This window comes from Canis lupus, chromosome 27 (genome assembly GCF_003254725.2).
Source record: "Canis lupus dingo isolate Sandy chromosome 27, ASM325472v2, whole genome shotgun sequence".
Taxonomy (NCBI): Eukaryota; Metazoa; Chordata; class Mammalia; order Carnivora; family Canidae; genus Canis; species Canis lupus.
The window spans coordinates 24,891,873-24,908,941 of NC_064269.1; the positions used below are offsets into that span (position 1 = coordinate 24,891,873).

The window sequence follows — 17,069 nt, forward strand, 5'->3', positions numbered from 1 at the left end:
TGTTTAGGGGTGCCTGGGTGGCTCAGTGGGTTAAGTGTCTAACTCTTGGTTTGGGCTCAGGTCATGATCTCAGGGTAGTGGGATCAAGCCCCACGTTGGGCTCTGTGCTCAGTGGGGAATCTGCTTGTAATTCTTTCCCTGCCTGTCCCCTTCCACCACCCCTGCGCTGCACCTGTGCATGCCCCCCCCCAAATAAAACAAATCATTTAAAAAAGTTTAAAATAAAAAAAAATCTGAGAATGTTTAAATAACTAAATCGTACATTTTTAAAGACTTCAGATTGCATATAGTTTCTTTTAAGCAGGTTTGCACATCGTGGGGTTTAAACTCACAACCCCAAGATTAAGAGTTGCATGCTATACCAACTGAGCCAGCCTGGCACTCCAGATTGCATATATTTTAATCTGCCAGAGAATCTTGAGAGGTTTCAGGAACTTTTTTTTTTTAGTTTTAGTACTTCTCTAAAATAACCAGGTAAGATTATCTCATATTTTTTTAATTATTCAGAGCAAAGGAGATCTGTAAATTATGATGAAATAAAGTAATCTGTATAGAGCTTTATCATAGACAGCTGAATGGTTATGACAAGTTATTTAGGAGAATGGAGTAGTCTCAAACATCAGAGGCATTGGAGCATATATAATTGAGGGAGGAAGAATCCTTACCACATTGTTTTTTTGTTTGTTTGTTTGTTTGTTTGTTTTTTGGTCATCAATACACTCATTTCCTCTCAACTGCATTTAACCTAGGTTAGTCCCCCCTTCCCACACCAACAGGGCTTGTTAAATATTGTTAGAATGTACTAAGGGAATATAATAGAACCTTCTGTTTTGTTTGCCTTGCTGACTTTCTATGGTTGTTCTTTTGTGGATAACAGGGTTATCACTTATTGGTAACTTCTTAATGAAGGAAAAATAATCATTTTCTTGTATCCAGTGGGAAAGGAAATTGTAAAAGAAGTAGGTTGCTGTGTGGCTTGATTGAGACTTTCTGCATGTAGAATGGGGGAACCTAACATAAGTGTTTGTCTCAAACTCTTCAACATAGATATACAAACGGCTGACAATGAACATTAACTCCTTAACAAAGCCCAAAAGATTTTAATAAGACTTCTAATCCTGAATATGAAATATGTTCCTTTTTTTTTTAAGTTTTGACTTAGAGATTGCATATGGGTTTCTTTTTTCACCATAATTGCTAGTTTACCAATGACCCAGGCAGCTAATACTTGCAGTCCCTTCCCTTTTGAAAAGCATATTACCTTGGAAGCCAAACTGTAATTGGAATGGCAGAGTGACTGAGAATCTGAGGTCATTAAATATCTGAGGTATTCAAACGTTTGAGGTGTCGGTGTTCATCTGTTCCCAGGACCATCTCATCTTGGGCCTTTTCTCTGAGAGAAATATTAAGATCGTAGCAAACATGTTGGATGAACCTGCTCTTTTTAAGTGAGATAAAAAATCATCATCTTTAACCTATCCCTTAAAAATAGCTGCAATTTGGGACACCTGGGTGCTTCAGTGGTTGAGCATCTGCCTTCGGCTCAAGATGTGATCCCGGGATCCAGGATCCAGTCCCACATTGGGCTCCCCGTGGAGGGGCTGCTTCTCCCTCTGCCTGTGTCTCTGCCTCTCTCACTGTGTCTCTTGTAAATAAATAAATAAAATCTTAAAAAAAAAAAAAAAGAATAGCTGCAATTTAAACTTTTTTTTTTTTCAGATTTTAATTCAAATACATTCATATGTGGAGGCAGGAAAAAGACATTTTCCCTAGCTTTTCTCCCCCTCCACCCTTTGTAAAAAAATTTTTTTGGGAGGAGGGGAGTAATAAATGTACATGGTGAAGAATTCAAATCTTAAAAAAATTATATAGTCCAAAATCAAGCTCCCTTCTCCATTCATTTTACTTTCTAAGAGGCAGCTACCCTCAACCAGCTTTATTGTCAGTCTTTGCAAAGATATTGTTTTTTCTTTTTTAAAAAAACATATTTTACAAATCATTATATACCTTTATTTTTTTTTCACTTGCTATTTAGAGATTAGAACAGATACTTTTTACATGTTTAAGCTCTTTTTATGAACATTTGTCATTAGATTATATACAGTTGCTACTAGGAAGTTTCATATTACCCACATAATACTGAGATATAGAAGGTAAATTTCATTTTAGTAATTTTCACTTTTTTTAAGCCTTTTCCCCCCGTTCCCCTTTTAAAAACTTGCACAGAATTCCTAATGCCAACTATATTTTCTGTAAGTCTACACTCGCCAAGTCTGTACTGCATAAGACATAGAGCCCTGGGACTTCCCTGGCATCTGTAAGCTTAGGGTAGGCATTTGTTGTCCCAGCTTCTGCACTACGGCCTTTTTCAGTGCTGGACTAGCTGTCCTTAGACATGTGGTAAGCTTCTGAATGTGAGTTCTGTTCTGGTCACCTTCCTGTAGGTTCTGTCTCCTTCTGGGCTTCTAAAGCTCCTCAAGATCCTGAATCAGGGAGGACTTTTTCTTGCCTAGACCTACAGTCTGAGGGCAGTCAGGGCACAGCCACAGCATGGTATCCTTACAGTCATTTTGTGAACCCTGCGTTGTGGTATTATAAGAGGAATGCCAGTCACTATACACTTTCCAGTATTACCTAGTGGTCAGTTGCATTATAAAAATGGGAAGAGGAGAGAGTATGGAACATTGCATCCAGTTGCACCTAGTTAGCAGAAACCTGTATAAATCTTATCTTAAAAAGGTGTAATGTTTATTAATTTAAGAATATTACCTAAAGATTAACACATTAAACAGATAAAAATATGTTTTTACTTAATTTATAAATTTCTAAGAAAACTGGATGACCGAAATCATCCTCAGTGTTTTTTAGGTGTTATTTCTAACATGGCAACACTATTTTTTCAGTTACAAAAATTTTTGAATCAAAATTCAAGTATGGTAGTGTAGGTAGAGTCAGAACTTTACAAATAGATTATGAAAGTTTTTGTTATGGTACTGTTTAAATTTGTACAATACCTTAAATAGCAATAATAAAAATACAAAATACCAAGGAAAATTCTGGATGTTCCTTTTATGAGGTTACTGGAAAGGGAGTGATTTCCAGTTTGGGATCTAGTTTTGTTCTGTGGGGTACATCACTTTTTAGTTCTGTGATGTCTTGATGCTACCAGATGGAGCTGTTGATAGTGAAGTCCTTGAATGAGGGGGTTTGGTGGTGAGGGGAAAGGTTATGGCTAGTAAGCAGTTTGTGTTTATCTGTGAGACATAGGTCATTGCCTGGTCTGTAATTTTTAATATTACTGGCTCTTCCCTCCCCCACCCCAACAAACATTTCCCTCCATGTTTCATTTCAGATTTTCTTCCTAATACATTGATGCTTTTCTCTGCTCAGTTTTCTCACCCTGCTTTCATCCTACTAACATTTGTTACTATGTCTATATGTTCTTATGTCTATAATGTTTCCTAAACTCTTTATGTTACAGTAACAAGTAATCTTCCTTGGCATGATATTTATTAACTGAGCTAGCTTTCATATATCGGTAGAAACTGCATAAAAACCTAAATACTTCTATTTGGTTTGCTTTTATAATGAAGCCCTAAATATTTCCTTGTATTCATCTGGCTAATAGAGGTATTGACAAACAGCAAAGAAGAGATACCGGCTTGTACTTAGCATTCAAGCTAATGTTGTTCATATTGTCTTATTAGAACACCTGGATAGTGCAAGTTCTAACTCAGGTATACCAGCTGCACAGAGAGGTGAGTTTGTCTAATTAAGCAAATAGTCACCAGAGGTGTGTAATTCTAGTGTGGTGCATAAACATACAGACATTGGAGAAATGCACTGGACAGTGGAATAGACACCAAAATGTGGCTTTATTGTAGTTAGAATGTGTCTTTAAAAATATTAATTAATTAAACCAATAACATTTTTAGCATTTTAATAGTTTCCCTGTTTCTAAAAATAAAATTTTAGCGCTTTAATATTATTTTTTAGCTCGGTAGTGGTAAAAGACTTTTTTTAAAAAGGATAACTTGTTAGACTCCCACCTGCCTTCCCAGTCAATGTCATCAGAAGCTTTGTTGCCAAAATTAGATGTGAAAACAGAATATTGACCAAAGTGACCCTTTGGCTTTCCTGTAACTGATGGTAGAAAGAATGTGTTTTAATAAAGGATAAATCAATTAGTGATTTTTAAAATGTATTCTTCAGCATTTGATTCGCATTATTTTTTTGATTTTAGAGTAAAAGTAGGGAAGAGAATTATTCACAAAGTTTGGATTATAAATAAAGTCCTAAAATATAGACAGTTAAAACATTGTAAAGTTAAAAAAAAATGGGAAATAAAGTTAGTTAAAGCACTATATGGTCCTTTCACTGTTATTTCTATTAGGCCTTGCTTCCATTTCCCCTAAGAGACCACACAACTATGACATTACCAAAAACGCTCAGCCAGCTAATTGAGAACTTGGTTTTGGACAAATCAGTGTCTAAAGCTTGACTCTTTACTGTCTCTCATATCTGACTTGAAAAGGACCATTCTTTTTCTAAGTTACAGTTAAATTACATCATCAGAAGGAGTGTTATGACGAGTAAGAGACGTCATCCATATTTTTTCTTTGTTTTTTCTTTTGTTTTCTGTCTGTGTTTTCAGCAACGTCAGTTGATTACAGTTCCTTTGCAGACAGATGCAGCAGCTGGATAGAGCTCATTAAACTGAAAGCTCAGACCATAAGGCGCGGATCAATTAAGACAAGTAGGCGGATGTTTCTACCACATTATGATCTGAGAAGCATATCCCTGATTTCCCAGTGGTGAAGGCTAGACCTTACTACCCAGTAATAACATTGCCAATCAGTCACATGATGGAGTGTGAAAGCTGCAGACTCTCATGGTCACTTAGCAAAAGTTATTGAAGAGCTTTGTGATTTGTTCATTTTTAACTGTACAGTTGTGTTTCAAAATTTTACTTTTTTGTGAAAATATTCTTCAAAGTGTATAAATAGATATTATATCCTTCTAATGGAAGGAAATGAGCTCTCTTACTGAAGAGATACTCTTCCAGGGTCCAAGCTAATATGTTGTAGATGGCATGTGTTAGTTTACTAAGAGTGATATCCAGAGGGCTAAAAGAATGAGGTATTTCTGAATTAAAAGGAGTTAACTCTTATCGCACTGCTAGAATCTGGATCATTACTATGTGTTCTTTATACTCCATGTGTTTTGGTAGACTTTGAGTCCATGTATTTGAGTGAAAAGAATTTCCATTAAAAAGGAAGGAAAGGATCTTTTAAAGGAAAGATCACAGGATATGGAACCAGCCAGATCTGGTTTGGGATCCTAGAAGTGTCATTTTAATAGCTGTGTGACCTTGGTCAAGTTATTTAACTTCTCTGAGCCACAGTTTCCTCATGTGTAAAATGGGGATAATAATACCTATGTTGCTGGGTTGTTGTAAAGATTAGATACATATACATATATGTATATCTGGCTTATGGTAGTTACTTGTTAAGTGGTAGCTATTATTATTCATGTTATTTTATAAGCAGTCAACTTTTAAACAGCCAAGGTCATTTAAGTTTTTAAAATTATGAGTTTGATCAGAAAGTTTTGGAGAAAAAAACCTATTACAACTAGTTAACGTAAGGTTTATCTACAAGTTGACAATGAAGAAGTCGTCTGCAAAAGATGGAAAAAACTGCACTGGGAAATATAACAACTTTCACACTCTCTTTGTAATAATTTGTTCCTACAGCAGATAATTTTTAATGCTCTACCGCTTTTTCTTTTTCTTCACTTTATAACAATCATTGTGTGTGTAGCTACACCGCATCAACATTTTCTTTTGCAGGAATGCCATTTTTCTTCCAAAAGAATTCCATTCCAGCATTTCTACTTAAGTTTTTCTTTCCCTCTCTTTTTAATTGCATGCAGTGCATGATAATTTCTTTACTTTCATGACATGGCTTAGCCTCACAGACAGCTGAATGTTGTCACCACTTATTTGGAAACCTTAGGGAATAATTAAGTTACCAACACCTGATCTTGATGTTTTTTTTCTTTCTCCAAATTTAGCTGTGACAGTTGAAAAAGCAAGTCCTATGGGTGAAGGAAATTTCCGGAACCGTTCAGCTCCACCTTGTGCAAATTCTACAGTTGGAGTTGTTAAGATGACACCTCTTTCTTTCATTCCTGGAGCAAAAATAACTAAATATCTTGGGATAATTAACATGTTTTTTATTCGGGAAACCACTTCTCTTCGTGAGGTAATTTTATAACATTGTTTTTGTGAATTTTCTGATTGAAGACATTAGTAACAAAAGCAAATTTCAGATCGTTATTTTTTGCCAAAGCACACACCTGTGTGCACACACACACTTTTTTTGTTATTTTGCAATAACCTGTATAGATTGATTCTGGATTAGACTTAACTAAATTTCATATAGCACACAGTATTATCACAAGAGTTATGTTGGCTTTAATTTCATTTATTATTAGAAATCCCAGATCCTTATCAGGTGATAAATAAAATAAGCAAATTGATCCATGTTTGATTAGAGATTTAAAACAGCCTGAAAGTGCTTGCTTTGGCAACACATATACTGAAACAGCCTGAAAGAACAGCTTAGTTTTCTCAAGTAAGTTACTTGCCAGATACTTTTTTTTTTTTTTTTGCCAGATACATTTAAATAACAGTTTTTAAGGATTTGCATTTAGAAATCATGGGGTCTATATTATAGATGGATGTCTATGGGAATAGTTTATCTCTGTTATTTGCTTCCCCTGAAAAAGAATGCAGCTGCTCATTTTATTCCACATCCCTCCAAAAGTACATGTGAAACCATTTATTCAAATTCTACCTTACCCTGGGTAACAGTAGTTACAATATTTTGATGTGGTCAAATTTAAGAATCAAAGTCAGCCTTTTATATCTTTTATTACAAAGGAATTTAAACTCAAGAACATTTTATTTACATCTATCTTAGGTTATGAAATAAGGCTAGAGCAAATTAATATTGTGAATAGGGAAATTTTTTATTGAATACGTATGAAACCCAATAAACTCTTCAGTCAAAAAACTCTTTTTTAAGTGTATGCATTATAAAGATGACTTAATTATGCTTTTTTTCCCCATTGTTTCACCATCAGTGTTTCTACACTTCCTTAAAAATAATAGCCCTTTTACTTTTCTTTTTTTAAGTTGGGCCTAGCATGGAGCCCAACACAGGGCTTGAACTTGCAACCCCAAGAACAAGACCTAAGCAGAGATCAAGAGTCAGGCACTTAACCGACTAAGCCACCCAGGTTCCCCCAGCCCTCATACATAAATACATACATACATTTATTTATTTATTTTTAAAGATTTTATTTATTTATTCATGAGAGACACAGAGAGAGAGAGGCAGAGACACAGGCAGAGGGAGAAGCAGGCTCCTTGCAGGGAGCCCTATGTGGATCTTGATCCCAGGTCTCCAGGATCACGCCCTGGGCTGAAGGCGACGCTAAACCACTGAGCCACCCAGGGATCCTCATACAATTATTTATTTATTTATTTATTTAATTAATTAATTTATTTATTTATTTAAATTTTTATTTATTTATGATAGAGAGAGAGAGAGAGAGAGAGGCTTTATTTATTTTTTTAAATAAATTTATTTTTTATTGGTGTTCAATTTAGCAACACCCAGTGCTCATTGCTCATCCTGTCAAGTGCCCCCCCCAGTGCCCGTCACCCATTCACCTCCACCCCCCACCCTCCTCCCCTTCCACCACCCCTAGTTCGTTTCCCAGAGTTAGGAGTCTTTATGTTCTGTCTCCCTTTCTGATATTTCCCACACATTTCTTCTCCCTTCCCTTATATTCCCTTTCACTATTATTTATATTCCCCAAATGAATGAGAACATATAATGTTTGTCCTTCTCCGATTGACTTACTTCACTCAGCATAATACCCTCCAGTTCCATCCACGTTGAAGCAAATGGTGGGTATTTGTCGTTTCTAATGGCTAAGTAATATTCCATTGTATACAGAGACCACATCTTCTTTATCCATTCATCTTTCGATGGACACCGAGGCTCCTTCCACAGTTTGGCTATTGTGGACATTGCTGCTAGAAACATCGGGGTGCAGGTGTCCCGGCGTTTCATTGCATCTGTATCTTTGGGGTAAATCCCCAACAGTGCAATTGCTGGGTCGTAGGGCAGGTTTATTTTTAACTCTTTGAGGAACCTCCACACGGTTTTCCAGAGTGGCTGCACCAGGTCACATTCCCACCAACAGTGTAAGAGGGTTCCCTTTTCTCTGCATCCTCTCCAACATTTGTGGTTTCCTGCCTTGTTAGTTTTCCCCATTCTGACTGGTGTGAGGTGGTATCTCATTGTGGTTTTGATTTGTGTTTCCCTGATGGCAAGTGATGCGGAGCATTTTCTCATGTGCATGTTGGCCATGTCTATGTCTTCCTCTGTGAGATTTCTCTTCAGGTCTTTTGCCCATTTCATGATTGGATTGTTTCTTTGGTGTTGAGTTTAATAAGTTCTTTATAGATCTTGGAAACTAGCCCTTTATCTGATATGTCATTTGCAAATCTCGTCTCCCATTCTGTAGGTTGTCTTTTAGTTTTGTTGACTGTATCCTTTGCTGTGCAAAAGCTTCTTATCTTGATGAAGTCCCAATAGTTCATTTTTGCTTTTGTTTCTTTTGCCTTCGTGGATGTATCTTGCAAGAAGTTACTGTGGCTGAGTTCAAAAAGGGTGTTGCCTGTGTTCTGCTCTAGGATTTTGATGGACTCTTGTCTCACATTTAGATCTTTCATCCATTTTGAGTTTATCTTTGTGTATGGTGAAAGAGAGTGGTCTCGTTTCATTCTTCTGCATGTGGATGTCCAATTTTCCCAGCACCATTTATTGAAGAGACAGACTGTCTTTCTTTCAATGGATAGTCTTTCCTCCTTTATCGAATATTAGTTGACCATAAAGTTGAGGGTCCACTTCTGGGTTCTCTATTCTGTTCCATTGATCTATGTGTCTGTTTTTGTGCCAGTACCACACTGTCTTGATGACCACAGCTTTGTAGTACAACCTGAAATCTGGCATTGTGATGGCCCCAGCTATGGTTTTCTTTTTTAATATTCCCCTGGCTATTCGGGGTCTTTTCTGATTCCACACAAATCTTAAAATAATTTGTTCTAACTCTCTGAAGAAAGTCCATGGTAGTTTGATAGGGATTGCATTAAACGTGTAAATTGCCCTGGGTAACATTGACATTTTCACAATATTAATTCTGCCAGTCCATGAGCATGGAATATTTTTCCATCTTTTTGTGTCTTCCTCAATTTCTTTCAGAAGTGTTCTATAGTTTTTAGGGTATAGATCCTTTACCTCTTTGGTTAGGTTTATTCCTAGGTATCTTATGCTTTTGGGTGCAATTGTAAATGGGATTGACTCCTTAGTTTCTCTTTCTTCAGTCTCATTGTTAGTGTATAGAAATGCCACTGATTTCTGGGCATTGATTTTATATCCTGCCACGCTACCAAATTGCTGTATAAGTTTTGTCAATCTTGGGGTGGAGACTTTTGGGTTTTCTATGTAGAGTATCATGTCATCGGCGAAGAGGGAGAGTTTGACTTCTTCTTTGCCAATTTGAATGCCTTCAATGTCTTTTTGTTGTCTGATTGCTGAGGCTAGGACTTCCAGTACTATGTTGAATAGCAGTGGTGAGAGTGGACATCCCTGTCTTGTTCCTGATCTTAGGGGAAAGGCTCCCAGTGCTTCCCCATTGAGAATGATATTTGCTGTGGGCTTTTCGTAGATGGCTTTTAAGATGTTGAGGAATGTTCCCTCTATCCCTACACTCTGAAGAGTTTTGATCAGGAATGGATGCTGTATTTTGTCAAATGCTTTCTCTGCATCTAATGAGAGGATCATATGGTTCTTGGTTTTTCTCTTGCTGATATGATGAATCACATTGATTGTTTTACGAGTATTCTCATACAATTTTTTTTTATTTTTATTTTTTTTCATTTATTTATGATAGTCACACACAGAGAGAGAGAGAGGCAGAGACATAGGCAGAGGGAGAAGCAGGCTCCATGCACCGGGAGCCTGATGTGGGATTCGATCCCGGGTCTCCAGGATCGTGCCCTGGGCCAAAGGCAGGCGCTAAACCGCTGCGCCACCCAGGGATCCCTCATACAATTTTTTAATGTCATGCTCACCATCCTGTACCTGGCACAGTGCCCGGCAGAATAGACATAAGTACTTTGGTGTAAATGAGGCAGTGACTTCCGGCAGACTGATTGATAGATGTTTCCTTTATGATAAATTAGTTTTTAAATCATATTCTAATTGTATTGAAATGGAAAAGACACTATCAGTATATTCTCAAAACCCTTTTTAATGTAGAATTAAAATAGGTAACACTTTTGAGCCCATTTAAGTTTGACAAAGAAAGTTGGGCGTGAGAAGCTAGATAGATTGGTGAATTAATTTTCCAATTGCTCCGAGTAGTACATGGATATTGCGTTATTTTAGTCCATAATATTGTATATCCTAAGTGCCTCCTCTACTGCTTACGCAGCCATATCCCAAAATGTTACTTCATAGTACATTTCCCTTCAACAGAGATTTTGTAATAGTAACTGTATGGCATAATATCCCAAATTTATTCACTGCTTGATACGTTATTTGCTTTCAATTATGTAATCTTTTAAGAATTACACTTCTGTAGTCTCTGTTACTCTGTTATCAGAATTCTGAGATTTAAAAGGCAGGAGGAAAACAGATACGTAAAAGAAAAAAAAACATGTACTGAGCTATGACTGAGTTGGAAGTAAGCTGAAATACCTCAATTCCTTAATTACAAAGAGAACTGCCTTTATGTGTAGGATCTATATGTAGGATCCTCGGGCTTTTTTAGAAATGTATGATCTGGTCAAATGTGTTTTCTAACAGTGCATTAAATTTTGCCCTTATGTGCTCACTTCTGCAGCACATATACTAAATTTTGCCCTTAACTTCCAATTTAAAGTTGGAAATTTCTTCCTAGATTGTAAATAACCTCCAGTAGAATTCATGGAAAACTTAGGTTGTAAAGCTTTTTAAGCTCTCAGCTAGACTTTGGTTTCTGTTTTATTTTTGAACACTGAAAACATTCTCTAAACTACTGGATTTCATTCCCTGAAAAATATGTGTGGGATACTCAGTGTGTGCACCTGTTGAACTAGGTGTTAGCATATAATTATGAGCAAAACAGGCAGCAGTCTCTGACCTGTTGGGATTTACAGGGTAGTGGAACTGGAGTGTGGTGAGCATTAAGCAAATAATCATAGAACTAATGTATAATTACTAGTGTTAGTAAGTAATACAAAGAAATACCACAGAGGTTATCAGAGTATGATAGGGAAACTGAATTTAGATCTGATAGTTAGAGAAGGTTTTTCTGAGGAAGTTACATATAAACAGGGACCTGAGTAATTGAGTAAGTTATCCTGGTGGAAAATTGGGTGAGGAGCCTTCCGGACCAGCATGCATAATGACCCTGAGGCAGGAAAAGTGCTTGATATGTTTGAGAAATGGATACAAAGCCAAGTGTACCTGGAATATGCTTCAGAATGGGAGATAAGGAGAGCAGACAAGTTTTATTATTTATATTTACCATCAATTTCTGTGAGTGAGGGGAATGATTTGATGGAAATGTTGAAGATGGAGAAACAGTTTGAATTCCTGCTCTGCCATTTTTTGGTAGCTACATGGTCCTAGCTAGTCAAGGGCAAATGACACATTTCTGACTTCAGTTTCATTATCTGTATTGTAGGATATTAATCGCCGTCACAGGGACGTCTGGGTGGCTCAGCGATTAAGTGTCTGCCTTTGGCTCAGGGTGTGATCCTGGAGTTCCGGGATTGAGTCCCACATCAGGCTCCCTGCCTGGAGCCTGTTTCTCCTTCTGCCTATATCTCTGCCTCTCTCTCTGTGTCTCTCATGAATAAATAAGTACATAAATCTTCAAAAAAAAAATCCCCATCACAGATATGTGTTCAGTAAAGGTTTGTTCATTCATGCAACAAATTAAAATGAAATTAAAACGATCATCCATTATATTAAGATCATTTAATATGTTTTAATATAAATTACTTGGCATTTTATATACATAGTTTGATTTTCTTGTATATTATTTTCCAGGAAGGAGGAGTCAGTGGTTTTCTCCACGCTTTTATTGCTGAAGTGTTTGCAATGGTGAGAGCTCATGTTGCTGCATTAGGAGGGAATGCTGTTGTCTCCTACATAATGAAGCAGTGTGTCTTCATGGAGAATCCAAATAAAAACCAGGTGAGTTGTAGTTAAAAACTTCTTTTGGGGGAACCTGAGGATTTCCTCCATGGCTTTCTCATCTACCACTCTCTCCCTATCCCCCACCAAAGAGAATTGTTCTTTAGAACCTTTTCTAGATGCTTAAAACATGTTTTAACGAATATATTAATGGTCATACGTAGATCAGATGCTGGTTTCATATCCTGAGTATTCTTAAGTACCTATAAAACTTTTGCTCCTAAGTTACTGTGAAAAACACCCTTTAGTTTGGACTGTTATCTCTCCAGTTCTAACTGGTATACTGGTGAAGAGTACATTCCAATTATTATTCCCAATAAATAATTCTGTTAGTAGGGCCAAAGGATTGTTGTTTAGGATTAATTTTAGGATAAATTTCTTTTACCAGTATTCTTCATATTAACTGACTTAGAATTGTTAAAGTTTCTTTTGGAAAATGTAATTTTATCAATGGGGTTGTATGAGTGTCCTTTCCTATGAGTTGCCTTCTTTTCCTTTGTTCATTTTTCTCCTGGGTTGTCTATCTTTTTCAACTATGTAGCGTTGCTCCTAAAATAATAGAAAATTATGAGCAGATTGTTGAGTTGGTGCTTGAACATGTCCTATTGTTTGTATAGGCACAGTGTCTTATAAATGTAAGTGGTGATGCAGTGGTTTTTGTTCGTGAATCCGAATTAGAAGTGGTGTCAACTCAGCAGCCTACTGCCAACTGCCAGCCATCATGTACTGGAGGAGAAGTTACAACCTGAAGTAAATTAGAAAGAAAGAGCTCAAGTAAATGAAATTCATCTGTCTCCATTGTTTTGTCTTTAATTATCTTACTGGACTTTTAAAGGTGAACTTAATTTGAGATAATTAAGAAGAAATTGGTATATTATGAGTAGATTTGATTTATCTGGGATCTCTTGGAGGCATGGGAATTTTCAAATCTTTTCTGTTCGCCAAGCCTGGTCAGGCCCCATGGAATCTTGACCCTTCACTAAGTTCAGATAGATTTCTCAGAGAACTGTAGATGGAAGCTATTTGTAATTTATGTTGACTTTAATTAAATCATACTTTGAAACACAAATGGTAAGATTATCAAGAAACTATAATAGCTATCCTAGTGTAATTGAAAGAAAGTAAGCAAGAAATTTTCCAAATTGTCAATGAGTAAATAATCTGATTTGAGGAATGTGTGGGAAAAAATGGAGAAAAGTTTTGAGAACACTATGTGGGCTTCCTAACAAGTTTTATTTTGATAACAACTGAATTCGGAATTTAGTAACAACCAAAAGGGAAGAGTGCTTCAGCCATCTTTTAAAAAGAAGTTAAAATTCTGCAACTTGTATCCATACTATGTCCTAACTACTGTAAAAGAAGAAGTAATTTATTAGAGCCCGTGACCTTCCTTTGAAAGTTTTTTTAACGTAAGGAGGGAGAAGAAAATTAACTATATAACTTTGTAACTGGCCAAATTTTGTTAGTGTTTAATTTGTCTAAAATAAGCTTGGCTTGCACTGGAAAGAAAAGGTCAGTGAATTTGGTCAAAGTAGCTAAGTACAATTGACCTAGTAGGAGCATAAAATTATTTCTAATAGAATCATACTGCACTCTTACCAAATAAACAGAATTATATCTTAGGGATTTTTGATGGTGAGTTAGATTATATTTGGCATAGAATTTGGAAATGTAACTTGAATGTAAATATGCTGCAAAATGTTGAATGTATACATACAAATACTTTTTTTTGTCAATGCCAAATACCTATTATAAATGAAATTTAAAAAGTACATTCCTCCTTTGCACAATAAAATTTCTTTATAAAACTCATGATTTTGCTCTTTCAGGATAATAAACTACCCAAAAGATTAGGAGTCATTTCCTTGTTATCACAGGTGTCAATATTTTTCTGTATTTTGTTTATAATTTTATTTTTTAAATAAAAAGTTTATAAACTGGAATATTCCTAAATTTCGTTTGCCTCATTTGTGTAGTGTAGTACTGCTGGAAGTCTGAAATCACTTTCCATATGATCATCTCTATTCATTTCTTTAGTTACCAAACATTCATTCAGTTAGCTTCTACTGTAATTATTCTTGTTGCACTTCCATTGTCTTTGATAGGTAGGTATTCACATTCAGCAACCACTGAATGCCTACTAGATCTGAGGGCACAGTTTTAGACAGTGAACAAAACACACCAAAGTTCCTATGATCATGGAGCTTATTTTCAGTGGCTACACAAGTAAATAATTTGTAAAATGTACACACACACACACACACACACACACACAGTAACAATTGTTAATGTTTCCTGAATGCTTACTCTATGCCAGGCAGCGTAAAAAACATATTTTTGTATTAATACTTTTAATCTTTACAGAAATCCTGTGGGGTAGAGGTAGATGTTATAGTTAAGCCCTATTTTATAGGTGAGGAAGCTGAATAGAGAGTTTGATTTGCCCAGAGACACAATAAATAGAGTCAAGATTCAAGCAGAGGCAATCTGGCTTTGAAACTACACTATTAAGTGAGAAAATGTGTGTAGCTTGGGATGAAGGTAGCTTCCAAAAGGAAGTAATATTTAAATTGAGTTCAGAAAAATACACAGTTCATTGGAATTGACTGTTCCAATTTTATCCATCCATTCATTCATCTAACATTGCTGAATATGTTTTAGAGTTCTTTCTAGGCAGGGGAATACTACTATATCACTAATTGAGTACTTTGTGCCATATCCTATGCATAGAGATAAACATTATTACTAATTCTTTTTTAAAGATTTTATTTATTTATTTGAGAGAGAGCAAGCGCATACATGTACACGAGCAGGGGGAGGGGCAAAGGGAGAGAGACCGGCAGACTCCCTGCTGAGTGTGGAGCCCAACTGGGGGTTTGATGCAATGTGGGGTTCAAGGTGGGGCTCAACTGGGGGCTCCATCTCAAGGCCCTGAGATCATGACCTGAGCCAAAGTCAGATACCTAAAACCAACAGCCACCCAGGCACTTCAAACATTATTACTAATTCTTAAAGTAGCTGGGTGGCATTAGCTCCAGTTGATATGAACAATTGTATGCTCAACAAAGGCCTGGGCTGATTTCTAGAAAAACTAGAGTTTCCTTAACTACTCAGGCTTGCTCTCTGCTCACATGGGCCATTTGCTCATGTTCTCTACCTTTGAAGCTTAATCAGCTCATGCCAAGATGGGCTCCTTCCAGAAAAGCTAACGTTGCCCTATACCCCAAGAGCTGCTGCTGTTTTATGTGGATTCTCTCAAAATGATCATTTTGAACAGATAGGCTGTGACTTACTCTTTTGGAAAGACTGAGGCCTATCTATCTCTTTAATTTGCTAGCTGCTCCAAAGGTAAACTATACAACTTAACCAATGTTAGATTTGCTACCCCATGTCCTCTACCTCCTCTTCCCTAACCCATTACCATATGGATTCCAGTTCCTCTGCCTTTTGTATGACAATGATACAAGTATTGGATTGCTGACAAGCTTTTTCATATTTCTATTAATAATCTACTAAGGAGTTATTTACATTCAGTAAAATTAAGTGTACAGTTCATGGGGCTATAACCAATAGGTTCAGCTGTCCAAAGTAAAGAACATCCCCATCACATAAGAGAACATTTCTGTCACACACACATGCACACACATGAAAAAAACAAACCATTTCCATCACCCCAGGAGGTTTTCCTTTTGTCCTTTTGCAAACAGTCCACTTCCCCTTCTGTGTAAACGGGGTCTTGTGGCTCAATAGCTTTCACTTAGTGTAGTGATTTCTAGGTGCATCTACATATGGACAACATTTTTGGCTATTTTGAATAAAGCAATTTAAAAAATTTGAGTTGCTGTTTTCTGTGAAAATTGAATTTCTATTCTTGGGAGTTGACTTTTTCTTGTAGATAATTCGCCAGGTGTGTGACAAGTATGTTGTCCATCAACATAGTTTCTGGTACCTTTTTACCATAACCAAACATTTAATTTTATTATGGACAATATGACTGTCTCTTCTTTCTTAGATTTCCTTAGTTACGATGATCTCCCCTTGATTTTTTGGTTATCTTGAAGGTTCATCAAACACATCCTGAATTGCTCTCATCTTAGAGGCTCCCCATTAAACTTGATACCCTTCCTTATTTCTTACTCGATAAATGCCATCACACGCAGCCAGTCTTAGCTTGAGTCAGATACCTGAGGGAGACCCAAAGCCTATACCCTTTCCACTACACCACTCAATTTCATGGAACAAGATTCGTGGGTGTGGAGGCATGAAAATGTATGTTGTTATGAAAATAACATTTATTTACAGTTTTGTAGTTTGTCCCCGCCCCGGGGGGGGGGGTGTCTTTCACAGAGTACTTTGAGAATCTGATCTAGATACTTGAACTTTTCCCCAGAAAAATAGGCATATACTTGAAATTTTTCATATTTTGCAAATTTTGAGGTCGTTCCCACTTCTAGAATGTTCGAGAACCCTAGGGGCTCAATGCAGTCCCCAGAACTTTATACTACTTAAGGAGTATGAAATTTGAAACATTGAAACCCCCTCACTGCTCCCCAGTTTAGTATAGAATCAATGGAGGAGAATAAGGAATAGGCCGAAGTAAGGGTTAGGAATAAATGGGTAAATGCTATCCTAGAAATTTGCCTTTTCCCCAGCAGGAAAGTAAAAATATTTTTAAGATTAGATTTTTAAATATTAAAAAATCCAGGGGTGCCTGGTTGGTTCAGTTGGTGGAGCACATGAGTC

The 17,069-nt window shown here is 36.6% G+C and overlaps 1 protein-coding gene across 27 annotated transcripts in view; it reads left to right on the plus strand.

Moving 5' to 3' along the window:
• C2CD5 (C2 calcium dependent domain containing 5) overlaps positions 1–14,269 on the plus strand; it is a 101,005-nt gene extending 86,736 nt beyond the window's left edge. For 11 of the 27 annotated variants that reach the window (XM_025455347.3, XM_025455351.3, XM_025455349.3 and 8 more), the window contains 5 exons: positions 3,708–3,758; positions 4,655–4,756; positions 6,076–6,266; positions 12,180–12,326; positions 12,944–14,269. In XM_025455347.3, the coding sequence (XP_025311132.3) occupies positions 3,708–3,758; positions 4,655–4,756; positions 6,076–6,266; positions 12,180–12,326; positions 12,944–13,075 (623 nt within the window). In that variant the 3' untranslated portion in view covers positions 13,076–14,269. The remainder of the gene's footprint in view (positions 1–3,707; positions 3,759–4,654; positions 4,757–6,075; positions 6,267–12,179; positions 12,327–12,943) is intronic. The other 16 variants (XM_025455350.3, XM_035707568.2, XM_025455338.3 and 13 more) reach the window with 4 other exon arrangements.
• The last annotated feature ends 2,800 nt before the right edge of the window (positions 14,270–17,069 follow it).